The sequence below is a fragment of the Silurus meridionalis genome, chromosome 25 (assembly GCF_014805685.1).
Source record: "Silurus meridionalis isolate SWU-2019-XX chromosome 25, ASM1480568v1, whole genome shotgun sequence".
NCBI lineage: Eukaryota > Metazoa > Chordata > Actinopteri > Siluriformes > Siluridae > Silurus > Silurus meridionalis.
In genome coordinates, this window is record NC_060908.1 from 2,322,638 (window position 1) to 2,338,933 (window position 16,296).

Genomic DNA, 16,296 nt, shown 5'->3' on the forward strand with positions numbered 1-16,296 from the left:
TCACCTCGTTGTTATAACCACAGTTTATCTTGCATCTTAAAGACTTTATATATGTATTTTATATATAGACTGTATGGAGAAAAGTGACATGTTGGGTTCATCTCCAAACTGTTAGCGCAATGTTGGAAGCACACAATTGTACAAGATTTGATTCGAATGCGGTAAAGAAATTTTCCCTTTGCCTGTTCCAGCATGTCGATTCCGCTGTGCACAATGCTAGATAAATGAAAACAACACCTTCAAGGTAAATTGGAATTCTGACTGAACCCAAGGCCTCCTCACCTCACCCACATCAGTACCTGACTTCAATATTACCCTTCTACAGATCTCCAGAAGCACACTCCAAAAACTAGTAGAACATCTTCACAGATGAAGGTTTTATTAACAGCAAATTGACACTCAATGTGAAATACGATGTTCAGAACGTATATACAAATCTTATAATCAGGTGTCTACAACCTATAAATATTTATATTATAAATACACTCTTTAGGTTTGTACATTTTAGTATGAACAATGTAAGATGTACGTGTGTGTGTGTTTAAAAAAGACTTCTAGTTTCAAGCTTCTAGTCCTTGATGTTCTCCTGACTTTAAACCCTTGTTAACAGTATTAGCTTCCATGGCTGCATCTAACAATCAGGCATACGTAACTTGGCAAAATCCAAAATAGCTTTTATTGTGTCTAGTAATATGAAAACAGAACTACTTACAGTGTTAAACCTGGACATGTGGTTTGAAGTTCTACTTAAATTTGATGAGATTGGATGGGTTGCCAAACGTCAACACTATTAATCTTCTAGACTTACAATGTGGATGACTGAAAGTCTTTACAGACCCATTTTATAAAGCATTACTAGCTTGTTTGATGTTTTCATCCATTTTCCATTATGGCCTTTACTGATTTATGTAAAAAAAAAGAAATAAGAAAAACAAAATTTACACACTGAATAGTCTGAATACCACTGACATTCTATAATTTCTGATAAAGGTGTAACATTCAAATATTCGTGTCTCTTTGCCAGAAAATGACTATTTACAGCACAGAAATCCCCTCAACAAAGCCACAGACTGCTAACGTTTATGTGCAGCAGACTTTGAATTATGTCGAGCATAACATTACCTCATAAATACCAAACTCAAATCTCATAGCAGTCACCAAATAAAAGCTGGGGGCGAACACGTTTGCAGTCCGAGAGCAATATAAGCAAATTTGAATAACCTCAGTGAGGTAATATCGTCCAAGAAATATATCAAAGGAGATGCGTAATCAGAAAAACACACATTAATCATGGTTTTCATAGTTCTCTACAGCTGTGTATTTTTTTTTTGTATCAACAAAGGATTTTTTCCCCTCTCCCGGTAACTGATAACAGGTTTCGGAATCCTTACGGCTGCGCCATAAGTGAACGTTTTGACAGGAATGGATCTAAAATGTTGCATCGAGAGCGAGTGTCTTGAATTAAACACGCATGTTTTCGGCCCAATTCGGTGATGGAAAGTCTGTTCGAATGCTAAAAAGTTAGAAAGAGCTTTATATCTATGAGCTTCATACATAAATAAATGTTTTTTTTCCCCAAATAAATATAATTTTTATTATTATTATATGCTGTTTGCCAAGCCAAGCATTATCTATCTACATAGCAGCTAGCTAGTGTTATCTAGCTACAATAGATTCTGATTTTGTAACGCTAACAATTAAGCTCATGTTACTTATATACGCTTTATGGGCGAATCAAAATCTTTATATCCTCCTAGTTTAAGTGAAGGGAAGTTTTAATGCTCCTGTATCCAAAGACGATACAATTGTGTGCCTCCAATGTTGTGGTACAAGTTTGGAATTAAAACATATATGGATTGTGCATATTTATTTGCCTTTAAAAAAAAAAAAACTCTCTCTCTCTCTCTCTCTCTCTCTCTCTCTCTCTCTCTCTCTATATATATATATATATATATATATATATATATATATATATATATATACAAACAGTGGAACCCGGTTATCTCGCCCTCGGTTATCTCGACAACCCTATTAAGTCGACGTTTTTGAAGTGGAACCGCCAAATTCTCGCTTTTTCTAAGCATTTTTTATCAGTTATGTCGACTTTTTTTATGTTGCCGAACCCTAATATCTCGAGCACAAGGAGGGGAAAAATTTGTCATTTAACGTCGGTTATCTCGGTGCAGCCGCAGAAGAACTCGCGGAAGTGTCGGAAAAATCAAGTCTTACAGCTGCTACAGGTGTTGTATTGTATACTGGTGAATCTCTGCTGTTAGTTAGTGCTAGTGTTCGTAGTGTTAGTAGGGGCGCGGCGCGGCTTTGGGAAGAAAAGAGCAGCCGTTGAGAGAATGCCGGTGGGAAGACACGTACCGGGATACACATGAGCGATAACAACGACTGCCGTGAACCAACATATACCAACAATAACGGACAGTGAGAGTGTGGAAGTTTAAATAGGAGCTGGTGATGATGCTAAACGAGCACCATATGTGCGCGATTGAAGCCGGGAGCTTCAGAGAAAGCACCTGACACGCTAAAGGGGGCCGAAGGGGGCGTGGCAGGTGGATTCCTGACAGATAAACATGTACTGTATGTATTTTTATAGCATGCCTTCATCAAACAAATCGCGGCAACGTTGTTGTGTAAAAAAACCCTTCAAAAACACGTGCATGCACATTCTCATTTATTAACGCACATCATGTTCATAAAGAAATTTCAGGCACGTTAATATATTGCCGCCATTTTGATTTTCATTTATCTCGATCATCGGTTACCTCGATGCTTTTTGGCAACCCCTAGGACATCGACATAACGGGTTCCACTGTATATATACACATATATATATATATATATATATATATATATATATATATATATATATATATATATATATATATATATATATATGTTACAAGTAGAGTTGATTTATTTTTATATATTCTTTGTATATATTAGTCATATTTGAAAGCCGCTGTCATTTTGTTAGTTTGGATATCCTCTTAAATTAAAATTTTTATTTTTGACTATTTTTGACTGAATTTGCTTTTTGTTTTAGTTTTGCCAAAAAATTGCGTTTTTGTTGTGTTCATGTGTTTTGCATTGATGGGACAGAACTAACGGGAAAAAGACTAACATTTAGCTACACACACACGCATTAATGCAAGCAGAATGTGAAAGCTTTACATATGAGAGCAGTAATAGAGGAGTATTCTTTCCAGAATATTCGATTCTATACAGTGTATTTATGTGTGCTGTGGGAGGAACATCAGGAATCATGTAACATCTCTTTCCTATATCTATCATGCGCATCTATTTGATTTGCCATCTCTCAGCTGCGAGCGACCGTCTGCTAGTGCGAGATTTGGTTACTTCTGGTTTCCTGTGGGTTTACTGGCTACAAACCACTGTCAGGGACATTTAGTGCACGTAACGGATGAGTCTTTCATGCCAAACCCCAAACGCCACGTTTTTTCTGGTAAAAAGAAACAGGCGCAGGTAAACGTGTGTGTGCACGCACCCATGAATGCATACCGGGACGCACGCACATACAAACAAACCCATAACAAATGCACATAAAACACCAGCGTCCTGGTGGTTAATGTCCAGCCAGAGGCAGAGCGAAGGGAAAAAAACACACAGACACTCACATTAAAAAGACAGTGTTTGTGCGAAAGGAGTTTCCTCCTCTTTTTTTTTCTTCTTGTTTTTATTTTATTTACAGTTGAGGTTTCTGCTCCTCTCTGCTGGGTAGTGTGTCTAATTCAAGCCAGGCATCTCCACAGCACATCTGCTTGAGCAGAGCCCAAACAAAATACCAAATTCTTCACAAGCTGTACACCAGGTTTCCTTTAGCTCCTATATCTCACCGATGCACCTTCTACACGGTCAAAAACTCTCTGACTGGGAATCACCAGAAGGTTGTAGGCTCAGATCCCAAGATTTAAAGAATATTATGGCTTAAATAGGAATGTAGAAATGTTTCCACTTAATTAATATGATGAATAAGCGGAACCAACTGTATACAAATATTGAGACCTGATTTTTTCAGCCATATGCGATTCTTCACCAAACTGTTGGCACACAATTTTGTAGGGCATCTTCGGATGCGTGGGATTTTCTTTACGCTCAAAGTAGGAGACCCAAATCTGTTCCAAACCCCGCTCCATGAAGATATGCTTTACATGTGTTGGAGTGGAAGATCTCCTGCTATGGAGCACCTTCGGGATGAATGGTGAATGTACACCAGGCCTCCTCACCTCAGCTTATCTCACAAAAATCTAGTGGAACATCTTCCCAGAAGAGTGGAGGTTATTATAACAGGAAATGAGCACTGGAATAAGACATTCAAAAAGTACATACGAATCCAATGGTCAATGGTTTTGTTTGGCAAACACCTTGTTGGTATTAGAGGAGGAGCTCAGTGGTTGAGGCATTGGACTCTGGTTTGGATGCTCAGACACCAGCACCACCTAACTGCTGCTTCTGGGCCCTTGGGCAAGACCCCTGATCCTGAACTGCTCAGTTAGAAAAGAGCATCTGCCAAATCCGATAAATGTAAATAACTGGGGTGCACAAACTTTTGCACTCGACTCTCCTGGTTGGCTGTGGCTGATTTGGAAAAAGATGCAGAGAATAATTGATCATTTGCTGGGTTTATTAGGCCGAGGCCTGCCATGTGACGGCAGATTTAATCTCCCCACCACAGCGCACTCGCACATTTTCATGTCCAGGGGAAAGCAGTATTAGCGTGTTTCCCACACCGGTTATCCATCAAACATCTGAGAAAAGGGTTTACAAGGAGAAAACAAAAACAACGGTGTACCCACACTCTCTCTCTCTTTCACCCACACACACATGCACACGCACACACACATATTCGCATGACACAAAAAACAAGTGGAGAGAACAGAACAGATGGTTTTGCAGATACAATGATCTAAAAGAGTTCCTGGAAACCCGCTTGACACAAGTGGAGCAAGTCTGCAATTCCCTTCTGAAGCTAGATGATGAGATGGAGCTTGACGTCGGTCTCGTCTTTCACCCTTTTTTCCGTGCTGATGCTGCAATCTCGCATGCACACATACACACACATGCATGTGACCTGGTGTGTCCTGTTTGTCCTCAGGATCACAGGGCTCTGGTTTATAGTCCTGCACAGGTATGCAATGTAGTGTACGCTTTTTTTTACGTTGTTGAACGTTGCAGGAACACAACTGAACAGTTTTTAATCAACTTTTTGGATGCATCTGTAAACTAAATTGTATTTATGAAATAATAGAGAAGATGAATACTGCGCTTGCATGTATGTGTAGCATGTGCAATTGTGATTGTGGAACAAACCGTTATTCAAGTCCCACTAGGGTCATCTGGGTTTTCGCTTTACGCTTTGCATCTAAAGAAGTAGCAGCTTTGCGAACAACGCTGTGTATTTAAAGCTACCTAGTGATAATTACAGTAGGTTAGTGGTAACATCTCTGAATAAGGGTCTAATGTGTGGGGTCTACAACCCCACACATTCCTACAGGAAATCTGACCAAACTCAAATGCTCCCACATACAACAATTAACTAATGTTAGTATTCCCCCACATCATTTTGATTAATCCCAATATAACTCCAGCAAGATCTTTGTCCAATCCCAAATGCTCCCTTGAGAACTTTAACCAATACCTTTTGCTCCTGTTTGCGCTTCCTATATAATATATTATCAATCCCACCTGCTTCTGCAAAACATTCTTGACCCGTCTTGGCCATTCCACAAAAAAGTTTGACCAAATCCACCTGCTCCTTCAGAAAGGATGTGAGTAATCCCATCTATTCCGGGAGGGAGTTTTAACAATCTGTTTCTGCAGACCCAATTGACCCAACATGGCCTTTTCCACGGACAGTTTCCTCAATTTTACCCACTCCAACTTAAAATTTGATAAATCCCAGACATTCCTGCAGAGAAGTTTTGTCAATTCCATCCGCTTTGCCAAAGCCACCACAGTTCAGGTGACCAACCTCATTTACTTCTGCAAAACATTTTACCAATCCCATCTGCTCCTCCTGCAGTAAAATCTGACCAATCCGACCTATTCTCACATGACTTTTGACCAATCTATCTATCTATCTATCTATCTATCTATCTCTCTCTCTCTCTCTCTCTCTCTCTCTCTCTCTCTTTCCCAATTCCAAAAAAGTTGGCACACGGTGTAAAATGTAAATGTAAACCCATGTTTTAGTCACAGTAAAAAAAACTTTCTTTCGGCTTCTCCCGTTAGGGGTCACCACAGCGGATCCTCCGCACGTTTTGATTTGGCACATGTTTTACGCTGGATGCCCTTCCTAACGCAACCCTCCCCAATTTATCCGGGCTTGGGACCGGCACTGAGAGTGGCTGGGGATGGGTCCCTGACCGGGAATCGAACCCGGGTCGCAGCGGTGAGAGCGCTGCATCTTAACCACTAGACCACCAGGGGACCTACATAGAAAATATATCAGATGTTTAAAGTGAGGAAATGTTGCATTTTAAAGAGAAAATAAAGTCATTTTGAATTTGATGGCTGCAAAACGTCGCAAAAAAGTTGGGACGAGGCAAAAAAAGAAAAAGTTGATGTTATTAAAATTAAACAGCTGGAGAAACATTTTGCAACTAATGAGGTTAACGTACTGAGGCAAAGTGGAAAACTGTTCTGTGGTCAGGCGAATCAAAACTTTAATTTCTTTTTGGAAACCTTGGACACCACATCCTCTGTACTAAAGAGGAGTGGGATCATCTGGTTGTTAACAACAGCGGAGGGCATTAGTGTCTTTGGAATGGGCAGCTTGCACATTTGGAAAGGATCCATCAATGCTGAAAGGTATATACATGTTTTAGGGTAACAAATGCTTCCATCTAGAAAAAGGAAGGCCTTGAATATTTGAAGGCAATGCTATCTGCTTACTGCATCTATTACAATTGCATGACTTTGCAGCAAAAGATTTGCGGTGCTGAACTGGACTGCATGCAGTCTAGACTTCACCATTTAAAAACATTTGATGCACCATGAAACAAAAAAACCAACAAAGAACACCCAGCACTGTTGAGCAGCTAGAATCCTATATCAGATATATCAAACAGTCCCCTCTGTTCCTAGAAGTATATATAGAACAGAAGATGTGATCCTGCACGATGGTAAACATGGCCCTGTCCCAAATTTTTTGAGACACGATGCAGCCATCAATTTCGGAATGACGATTTTTTTTTAAATGGTTTATACTCTCAGTTTAAACAATAAATATGATTTTCTTGTTTTATTGTGAAAATGAATTTATGAGATTTGCAGAAAAAAATCTCTGCATCTTTTATGCAGTCAGTATTCCGACTTTTTCTTAGAATTGGGGTTATACCGATTTATTTATTTATTTATTTATTTATTTATTTATTTATTTATTTATGCCTGCTTGGTTGTTTTAATACAAGTAAATATGAGGTCTAATGAAAAAAAAAAACACTCAGTTTCAGACTAATTATCAGAAGACTTCTATAATTCTAACAGTTATTCCATTAAGAATAAGGAAGGCTGCTGAAATACTACCACTAATAATAGATGCAGTTACAGTGACACGTTCAGAAAGAAAGATGCTCACCTTTTTTCAACTTGGGCAAAAAAACCTCTGCAACCAAACTTTGTCTAAACGTCTAAAACGTGTTGTTGCTGCAGTTGAAATTTTAAATATGCATGTGTGGGTTTAGGTTTTGCTTAGTCTGTGTGTGGAGCTTATAGGAGCATGGCTGGAGGGGGGCCGAGTGTTTAAGACCACTGCTAACCACTTCCACATGCGGCTCCTCTGTGCACGTCAAAAAAAGTTGTTGAGGTGCCGCTCTATAACGTTAATGGCTGCCGAGAATGCGGGGGCTCTTGGCAAAGGGGTTCGGCTGGAATGCACACGCTCATCCATCCGCTCTCTCTCTCTCTCTCTCTCTATTTCTTTGGGCCAGACGGCGGGGACGAAACAGAGACGCAGACTGTACAGTAGCCCTGGCTTTTTCTTACACACTGGAGAGATGATGTTCTCTCTCTCTCTTTCTCTCTCTCTCTCTCTCTCTCTCTCTCTCTCACTCTTTCCCTTTCTGTTCGCAGCCGTGTGCATACCTGGCTCTTGATGAGGTCATCGTCCCGGTGGATCTGCAGCACGTAGCCACTGTTGCATGTGACAGTGCATCGGGCGCCGTTGAAAAAGCCGCCGGTACATCGCAGCTCTGCATTGCGGACCTTCGGCTCCTGGCAGTCGATGGCCTCGCAGGAGTAATGAACGCAACTGGAGGGGAGATAGGAAGAAGGAGAAAGAGAGAGGGGAAGAAAAGGAGAGATAAGAGAAGGAAAAAATAGATACAGAGAGAAAGAGATACAGAGAGTGAGAGGCTGTTGCACACAAACTGCACTACGTCATCCTCCAGACGGCCCCGAGGACTAACAGTGGAATACTACATGTCACATTCAACTCCAGCGAGACACACACACACACACACACACACACACACACACACACACGCGGTCAACCTGACATTAATCTTCATTACTTTGGCAACAAAGCCGCAGGGAGGGAGCTGCAGTATAAATAGAATGTGCTTGGCCCACTCTTTCCACTCCGGAGCTAAACAAATGAGACCTCACGAAACACCGCTATGGAAGCGGAAGCTGAGCACAGCCGCGTAGCCAGGGACCTGTCTCCCAGCCAGGTGTTTTAGGATGCAAACTTGACATGCACTGGTCAAGGGATCAACTAGAACTTTGAAACAAAACTCGGACGTGTTCCATATTCATCACACACACACACACACACACACAGACGAGCAAGCAAACCGCATTCCCATTCACTTCTTTCCCCACACAGACAAATAAAGGACGTCTGAATCATTAACACATGCTTCAGCACTGATTGGATCAACATGTGGAAAAGTGAAATGGATTAAAAAAGAGGGACAAACAAACAGCACATACAGTTCTCTTTGGTTTGCTCATGAAATTTAAGCCAATCATTGGTTATGTCAAGTCGACTCGTTTTTCTTTGAGACATGACGGATGCATGTGATTAGTGGACGTTCCTGTGGAGCAAATAATACAAAGCGATTGGTGCTGCAGAAGATTTCGAAATTCGAATTTGGAAAGAAAAAGGATTAAAAAATTGTTTCACATACCAATATAGTTTCATATCCTCATATCTATAATATTAGCTGTATATACATTGTGTGTAACAAATTTAATTTTTTTTTCGAGAAGAGTCCACGGAAGCCAAATCTGGCGAGTACAGTGGGTGCAGAGGTGAGGTAATGTTGTTTCTGCCGAGAAACTGACGTGAGCTTGGTGACAGGGTGCACATGAGGTCTGAATAGCACTAGGTGCACAACTCCCGATGTCTCTTGGCACACTGACTTATGAAGGTCGGTGCTCCCTGTGACCATGTGTGCAGCCTTGTGCTGCTGTCTGTTACTAAACTAGTCTCGAAACATTTTTAAACCACCGCCAACATTTTTTTTATTACTGCTTTATCACTTGTTGTAAAAAATGAATTGAATAATTATATTTGATGATAGAGAACGTTTTTACCAGACATACAGTACAACACTGTCTATAAAGCAGCAATAATCATTCTGTCAATAGACATTGTTATTTCCTTTGTCTGGACGTCTCAGTTGCAGTTTGTCACTGGTACCTTTATTATACATAGTGTCCAGAAGACTTGTAGTAAAATCTTCTTAGACTGGGACAAAGCATTGACACTGGTGACTGCTTTCATAAAAGTGAATTATCTCCTCAAAAAACATCTATTTTTATTTTATTTTTTATCTTTTTATATCAAGGCTCCATCATCAAGCAACCTCTGACCAATAGGAATGCAGCATTCAACACCACTGTGGTATAAATGGATTGAATAAAGCTACTAAAGTAGCAATTTATAGACATGTGAACAATAAAGACAGAGTTTCCCATAGGAATTGTAAATGTAAAACAGAAAGAGTTCAAACTAACCTGCCGTTTAACAACGATCTTTTTTTTTCTGTTTTCAAAAACTTGGCTCAAGCTTATGAAAATAAACCAAACTACAGGTTTCGCCTCTCCGTTGCGACAGCGGTGAAATACAGCATTACTAAATCTTACAATGGGACCCCTGCCAAGATCTCCGTCAGATTTGAATGAAAACAACGCTTTTACAGTCACCCACATCATGATGCATATCGCAGTAAATGTGTGCAGCATGAACAGGAATGGAGGTCGAACAGGAACCGAACAAACCGACGTGTGCATGCAGGTGTGTCAGTCAAAGTTCTTCCAGCTGTTTTGGCAGTAATTGATGATTTTGGATATCAAAGTGGAACGACGGAACTCTGTCTGACAGCTGATCTGATCTCCCAACCGCAGCGCAGATGAGATTTGATTACGTACGCGATTGGCCGGTACGAAATATGATCCATTGGGGAAAGAAAAAAAACAAACAAAAAAAAAACCAAATGGTGGACCATTCTTATGGGGATTTAAAGAATTTCCTCCAGCTATAATACTGGTCAAGGATTGCGATACGTCTTCCAGGAGGAGGTGGAAGTGGGATCGCACTGATTCAGTACCCGATGAACTGGCCACTGACAGTATGTTCGAAACCTACCAGTGTTTATGCGGCTAACGACATCTTGAGTGTTTAAACTTGCAACATCTTGAGCAATTTAAACTCATTATGTCTACTTACTCTCATACAGAAAAGCTTCTCTGAAGCCCGGCACCCAAGCAAAAAGCAGCGGAGGAAAGAACAAAACACATTCCTTCACTGCATCCAAATATGCAAGGGAGCGCCAGGGCTTTTGTTTGAAAGGCGTTGAGTGCCGAAAAATTGGGATCGAGCACACAAAAGCGAGCCATAATAATGACCCCCGTTGTTAACAGCATTGGGAACAGGGGACTTGGTGTTTTGTAGAGGTAGAAGGATTACGGGAAATGCAGCGCCGTTGGCAGCGAGTTTTCAGCTGCATCCAAGTACGATGCAAAAAAAATTTACAAAATACAGAGGCCAAAAAAAAGCAGGGTCATAGATTCTATTTGTGTTTCTGTGTTTGTGTGTGTGCGTGTGGGTGTGCATTATAATTACGCCAATGAACCCACTCTACAAAGCAAGCCGAAAAGGGACTGACACAAATCACCACTGTCGATATTAGAAGTGACCCTTTCCAGCATTTGCAAATTACTTTTGGCCTAAAATTTATGAGGCGGTTGAGCACTCGCCCCGTTTAAGCTGAGCAAGATGGAACGAGATGTCTCCTTTAACTGAACGTGAAAAAAAAAAAAACGGCCTAGCAAAATAAAACACCGCATCATCCAATAAAGCAATGAAATTACATTCATGTGCAATCGGGATTTAGCCTTCACAGCTCTCTGAGTATTCGTTATAAATATCCTGCCTTTCTCTTTTACAAGAGATGGCAAAAGTACACACATCCGTCACTCAAGTAGAAGTGCAGATCCTCATGTTTTAAAAGACTCTGGTAAAAGTTAAGGTAAAGAAGTTTGGGGTTTTGACATGTACTTTAGTAAAAAGTCACCATTACTGCTACCTGTTTTAGTGTCACGCTGGTAACTGATCCTCACGTCATATTAATATATGAATACAAAACAAATTTCAATTGTTGTTCTCTAATGAATGTATCCATGCTAAAGATCCACCATGTAAAACACAAGCAGAGAAAAGATGATGATGATCAGGTGATCAGGAATGTCTCTGTTCTGAGTCATGTCTACATCACTGACTCCCTCTGTCTCATCCATGTTAACCCCAGACTTCTTACTGCCTTCTGCCTGCTCACTGGGAACTTCAGAAACTTGTCTACGTTTGTGAAAGACAGGAAATATACATCGCTCTGAAATGTACGTCGCTCTGGACAATATGTGTGTAAAAATTATAACTTGCAAATCCACATGCATAAAAAAAAAAACATGGAATTGCCCAACCACCCCACAGAAGAAAATCTCCTGAAAGCAGGGCTTGCAATTATGAGCCCCTCCCCCAACCATGACCTGACTCAATTAATCATGGCAAGTATTGAAACCTATCTTAATATCAAGGATATAATGAACACACACCCATTTACGTCTTAGCATGTGTTTTTAGACGGTCAAAATATCTAAGATAATAAAATAAAAGCCTTTCAGGGTTTTTTTTACAAAGACTTTGTAGACCCTTGAACTCACCTTTGGCCCATGGGGTTATAGATCTCATTGCTCTGGCAGCTGCTGATGGTGATAGGGTCGAAGAACTGGAAGGAACGCAGACCCACACCAGAGATGGCCACCAACGGGCAGCGGAAAATCAGGAGGATAGCTTTTGTGTGGTAGAAAGCCATGCTGAGGTCATGACTCACAGGGATCACCAAAGGGTTGGTGCGGCAGCTCAGACGCCAGTTACCTGAAGGGATTAATTTGAAAAAAAAAATACGACTGATATGATTTTAACATCTTGATTGTCGAAGTTTTGGTAGCAAAGTTACCTCAAAGAGTAAAACTTTTTTTTTTTTTTCTGTAACTTTCCAACAGTGTTACTGTTTATATGTTTCTTTTTTGACAAATAACGATCTTCCAAAGCATTCACATTAATCTCATGAACAAGTAAATCTTGCTCAAGGGCCCATCAGTGGTAGCTTGATCGGATTTGAACTCATGACCTTCCAATCAGTCTTAACCTCTAAGCGACCTCTTCCTCGATTCTTTACACACCTAAGCTGTGAAGCTTGTCCTTGGTGTCCACCAGCTGCACAGAGATGTTGCATTGTGTCTGATGTTGCACTGAGTCAAAAATTGTTGTCCCGTCTGCCGCCAAGTGGATGATGACCGCCGTGGCTACCATCGGGTGCGAGAAATAGGCCTGTGAACGGGCACATTCCAGCGGTTGATTAATTTTCTCATTCATTTTTTATTTCATCAAATTTTCATCAATTTTTCATCAATTCATTAATGATTAGTAGTCCAGAGCTCTAACCAATGAGCTTCCACTTCTCATACTAATCTTTGCTTATGAGAAGGTAAAGGTTACGAGAAGGGCTGTAAACTCACCTTTAGCCAGTACGGACGATACCAGGAAACCTGCTGGGCTTCACGACAAGGAAACCAGGCGTACTGGGAAATGCCATGAGACAAGTCATACACTTTAGACTGGCAGGTCTGAGAAGATAAAAAAAAAAAAAAAAAAAGGCAGCAGGTTAAAAACAATGCTTTTAAAATTCCAGAATTCCAGAAAAAAATCCACTAAAATCGAATCGTGCCAATATAATGTCATCAATTCGACCAACGACACGATAAAGAAAGAAATCCAAGCATCTGGCCTGGATTTCAACTGATTCCTTGGACCAAATCTGTGACAATTCTTCAATTCTTTACTCACAGCTTTAGTTCCTACCTGCAGTTAGTTTATTTATTGTTTGACTCAATAACATAAAGGAAAGATAAAAATCATGGTTTCATTTTTCAACCCATCCAGTCAAGTACAACTCAAAAATCATTGGAGTCTCTTGTGTATGTGGCTAGACAATTTAGCTTGCATAGCTAACAGAGCGGCTACCTAGCCTAGCATGTGACATGCAAATCAAGCAACAAAAATCATGCTAATGTGTGTGTTTTATTGGATTTCTCTTCACCTACTTAGCTACAGAAGCTGTATATAGCTATCTCTGGATAACAAGAAATGATAATAAAAGCAGTCAAAAGAGGAAAACCGTCACTTGGTAGTGTGAATGTGGGATGAACCTCCAAAACAAAAAAGCAAAAACCATGATTTATAGATCCACATGCTTTCTTTCCTTCTCTTATCTAACTCCTTTTTCTTTTTTTTGATTGACATTAACTTTGGAACCACATCAACCAGATGCAAGCTCCTAAGCTATACCTGCTTCCAAGCTCTTCAAATGCCTTTTTTTTTTTTTGTTTTCCATCTCCTCCTGTGAACCGATTTTTGAAGTTGCATGCTAAAGCGCCAAGCAGGAATCCTGGTAGCTTGGAGGGCAGACGAGGCCAGCCACGTTAATACAAAGTAATATGAGACAGTCGTGCTGGGATCATAGCACTGTTTTGCTGATTGGGGTTTAAAGTGAACAGGTGAGACGCGTCTGTGGTTTCGATAATGGGCTGAGCTGGTGTCTGAAGCTGCGTTCTGAGGAACGTGGACACAGGAAGTGAAAGGTAAAGGTGGGAACAGTTGTTGTAGAAAGTAGAAACACATAATGATTAAAAAAAAGCATAAAAACGATTTATATATATATATATATATATATATATATATATATATATATATATATATATATATATATATATATATTCTATATTTGGGTCATTTGTTGATTTGTCTGCTGGGCTGGCACAGTTGTGGAGTTCCAGTCTCAAGCCTGAGCATTTTTCTATTTTTTTGTACACATAGAAAAAACCCCCAAAAAAACAAAAATAAGGACACTTTTCCATTGTTTTGACTTTTCCACTGAACCAATGAAATTGGATATTAGTCATCTGAGCTTGAAACTTATCGGAGTAATCTGAGCACAAACATCCCAGATAAAACCCGCTCATATCTGCTTAACAGATCTGTTGTGACTGATGTGAGATGATCCATAAGACTTGAAGGTTGAGACAAGGTGGAAAGTCTTTTTTATTTCACCAAAGGGTCGGACGTTCTACGTCAACGTGTTACTAGGAATGAGTCTGTAAACGCACAGTTAGTCCAACACCTTGGGTGTAGAAACTCCAGGTTCTCCAGGTCTTTAAATGACCACCATCACCTCTCCAAATTGCTGTTATATAATGTCCGGGTCTCCTACTGTACAAGCACCTTGAAATGGAGTTGTCATTATTTTGATTTGGTTGTTAAGGAGAGTAAATAAATCCAGACCCCCACCCTGCAGGTCTGGGAGGAAGCCTGCCCAGAAGCAGGGAGAGGAAGTCTCCCCGTAGACAGCATTCCAAGCCTGTGACATCACGACTAAACCACAACACAGCAGCCAAAGCAAGGTCTAACACAAGCAACACACGGGAGAAAATAAACCAATAAAACAAATGATGTACAATAAATCATTATAAACCACAAGCTGTAGGAATACAATAGAAGGTAATAAAGTCAAATAAATACAAACAAAAAAAAGGGGTGGAAGAAATACTAAATGTTGCGAGCTTGTTAAAGCTTGTTCGCTTTCGGTGAGAAACAGCTACCGAGGGCTGTCGAGAACAATCAAGTTAGGTCGCTTGATTAGAACACGGAAGCACAAGGTCTATTTCAGCAGGCTTTGCCTCACATCATGGATGCAGATCTTTTCAATCCCACATCCTACATCCATGTTTCTCAACATCGGATTGGTCAACAAACCTTGAAAGAACTTCACTCTCGAGTATGGTGCGCTTCCACCGTGGACCACGTGGATCTCGGCGCGATTGGATGTTTTGAAGCTAATTATAAGCAAATATCCTCCAGCGTTCACTCCTGAAAACAAAGTTTTCGGCTTGAGGACGGCTTCCAAGAGGCAATTTAGACCAGCTGTGAAGTATTGAGAGGAGGGGTTGCCCATAACATATATCGTATATCATGCCTATGTCACCTGTACTATACAGACCAGCTCACTGAGGTTTTGCTCATCTTTAGAGTCCAAACATTTTTGTGTTTCAAGCAGAAGAAACCCAAGACCAGGAGATCTAAGCTCTATAGGGATTTTTCTGAAACGTACAAATGTTAACGCTGCTACTATAATGTGAAAAGGTTCCTTATATTCATCACATGTACTTTATAGCACAGTGAAATCCTTTCTTCTCATTTCCCAACGATGTTAGAAAGCTGAGGTCAGAGCACAGGGTCAGCCATGTTACAGCACCCCTGGAGCACTGAGAGTCAGGCTACGTCTACACTAATCAGAATACATTTTTGTTTATTTTCGTCAAAAAATTGTTCCCAAAAGTTGTGAAATTGTGGATGAGTCGAGAAACTTTAGCTTATATTGAAGAGTGGATGCTAAAAACAAAAAACTCATACACAAACTGAATAAAGGTTGCCAGGTCTGTTTCTCTCATTCTCAAGCATCTCATCCCCAACAGAATCCTCAAACCAAGCCCATTAAAGAAAGCCACTACAGATATCCTCAGAAAAACTTTTTCAGAAAGTAAGAAAGAGCCAACAAAAAAGTGGCAAAAGGAAAACAAATGACTCAATTTTGAAATAAGAATTGGTTTAGATCTTCCAAAGAAGCATAGAAGTTGGGAGGTTGAGCTAGGTCAGTAACTGAGAGTGCACAGCTCGAGATCCTCAAGAGGAATCTTGTGCCT

General features: G+C 40.3%; 1 protein-coding gene across 2 annotated transcripts in view; it reads right to left on the minus strand.

The window, feature by feature from the left end:
* The window catches only part of pappaa (pregnancy-associated plasma protein A, pappalysin 1a), a 92,542-nt gene that overhangs the window by 22,914 nt on the left and 53,332 nt on the right, over nt 1–16,296 (minus strand). For both annotated transcript variants that reach the window (XM_046839707.1, XM_046839706.1), the window contains exons 12-15: nt 13,057–13,164; nt 12,721–12,868; nt 12,199–12,412; nt 8,116–8,281 (exon numbers count right to left, since the gene is read on the minus strand). In XM_046839707.1, the coding sequence (XP_046695663.1) occupies nt 8,116–8,281; nt 12,199–12,412; nt 12,721–12,868; nt 13,057–13,164 (636 nt within the window). The remainder of the gene's footprint in view (nt 1–8,115; nt 8,282–12,198; nt 12,413–12,720; nt 12,869–13,056; nt 13,165–16,296) is intronic.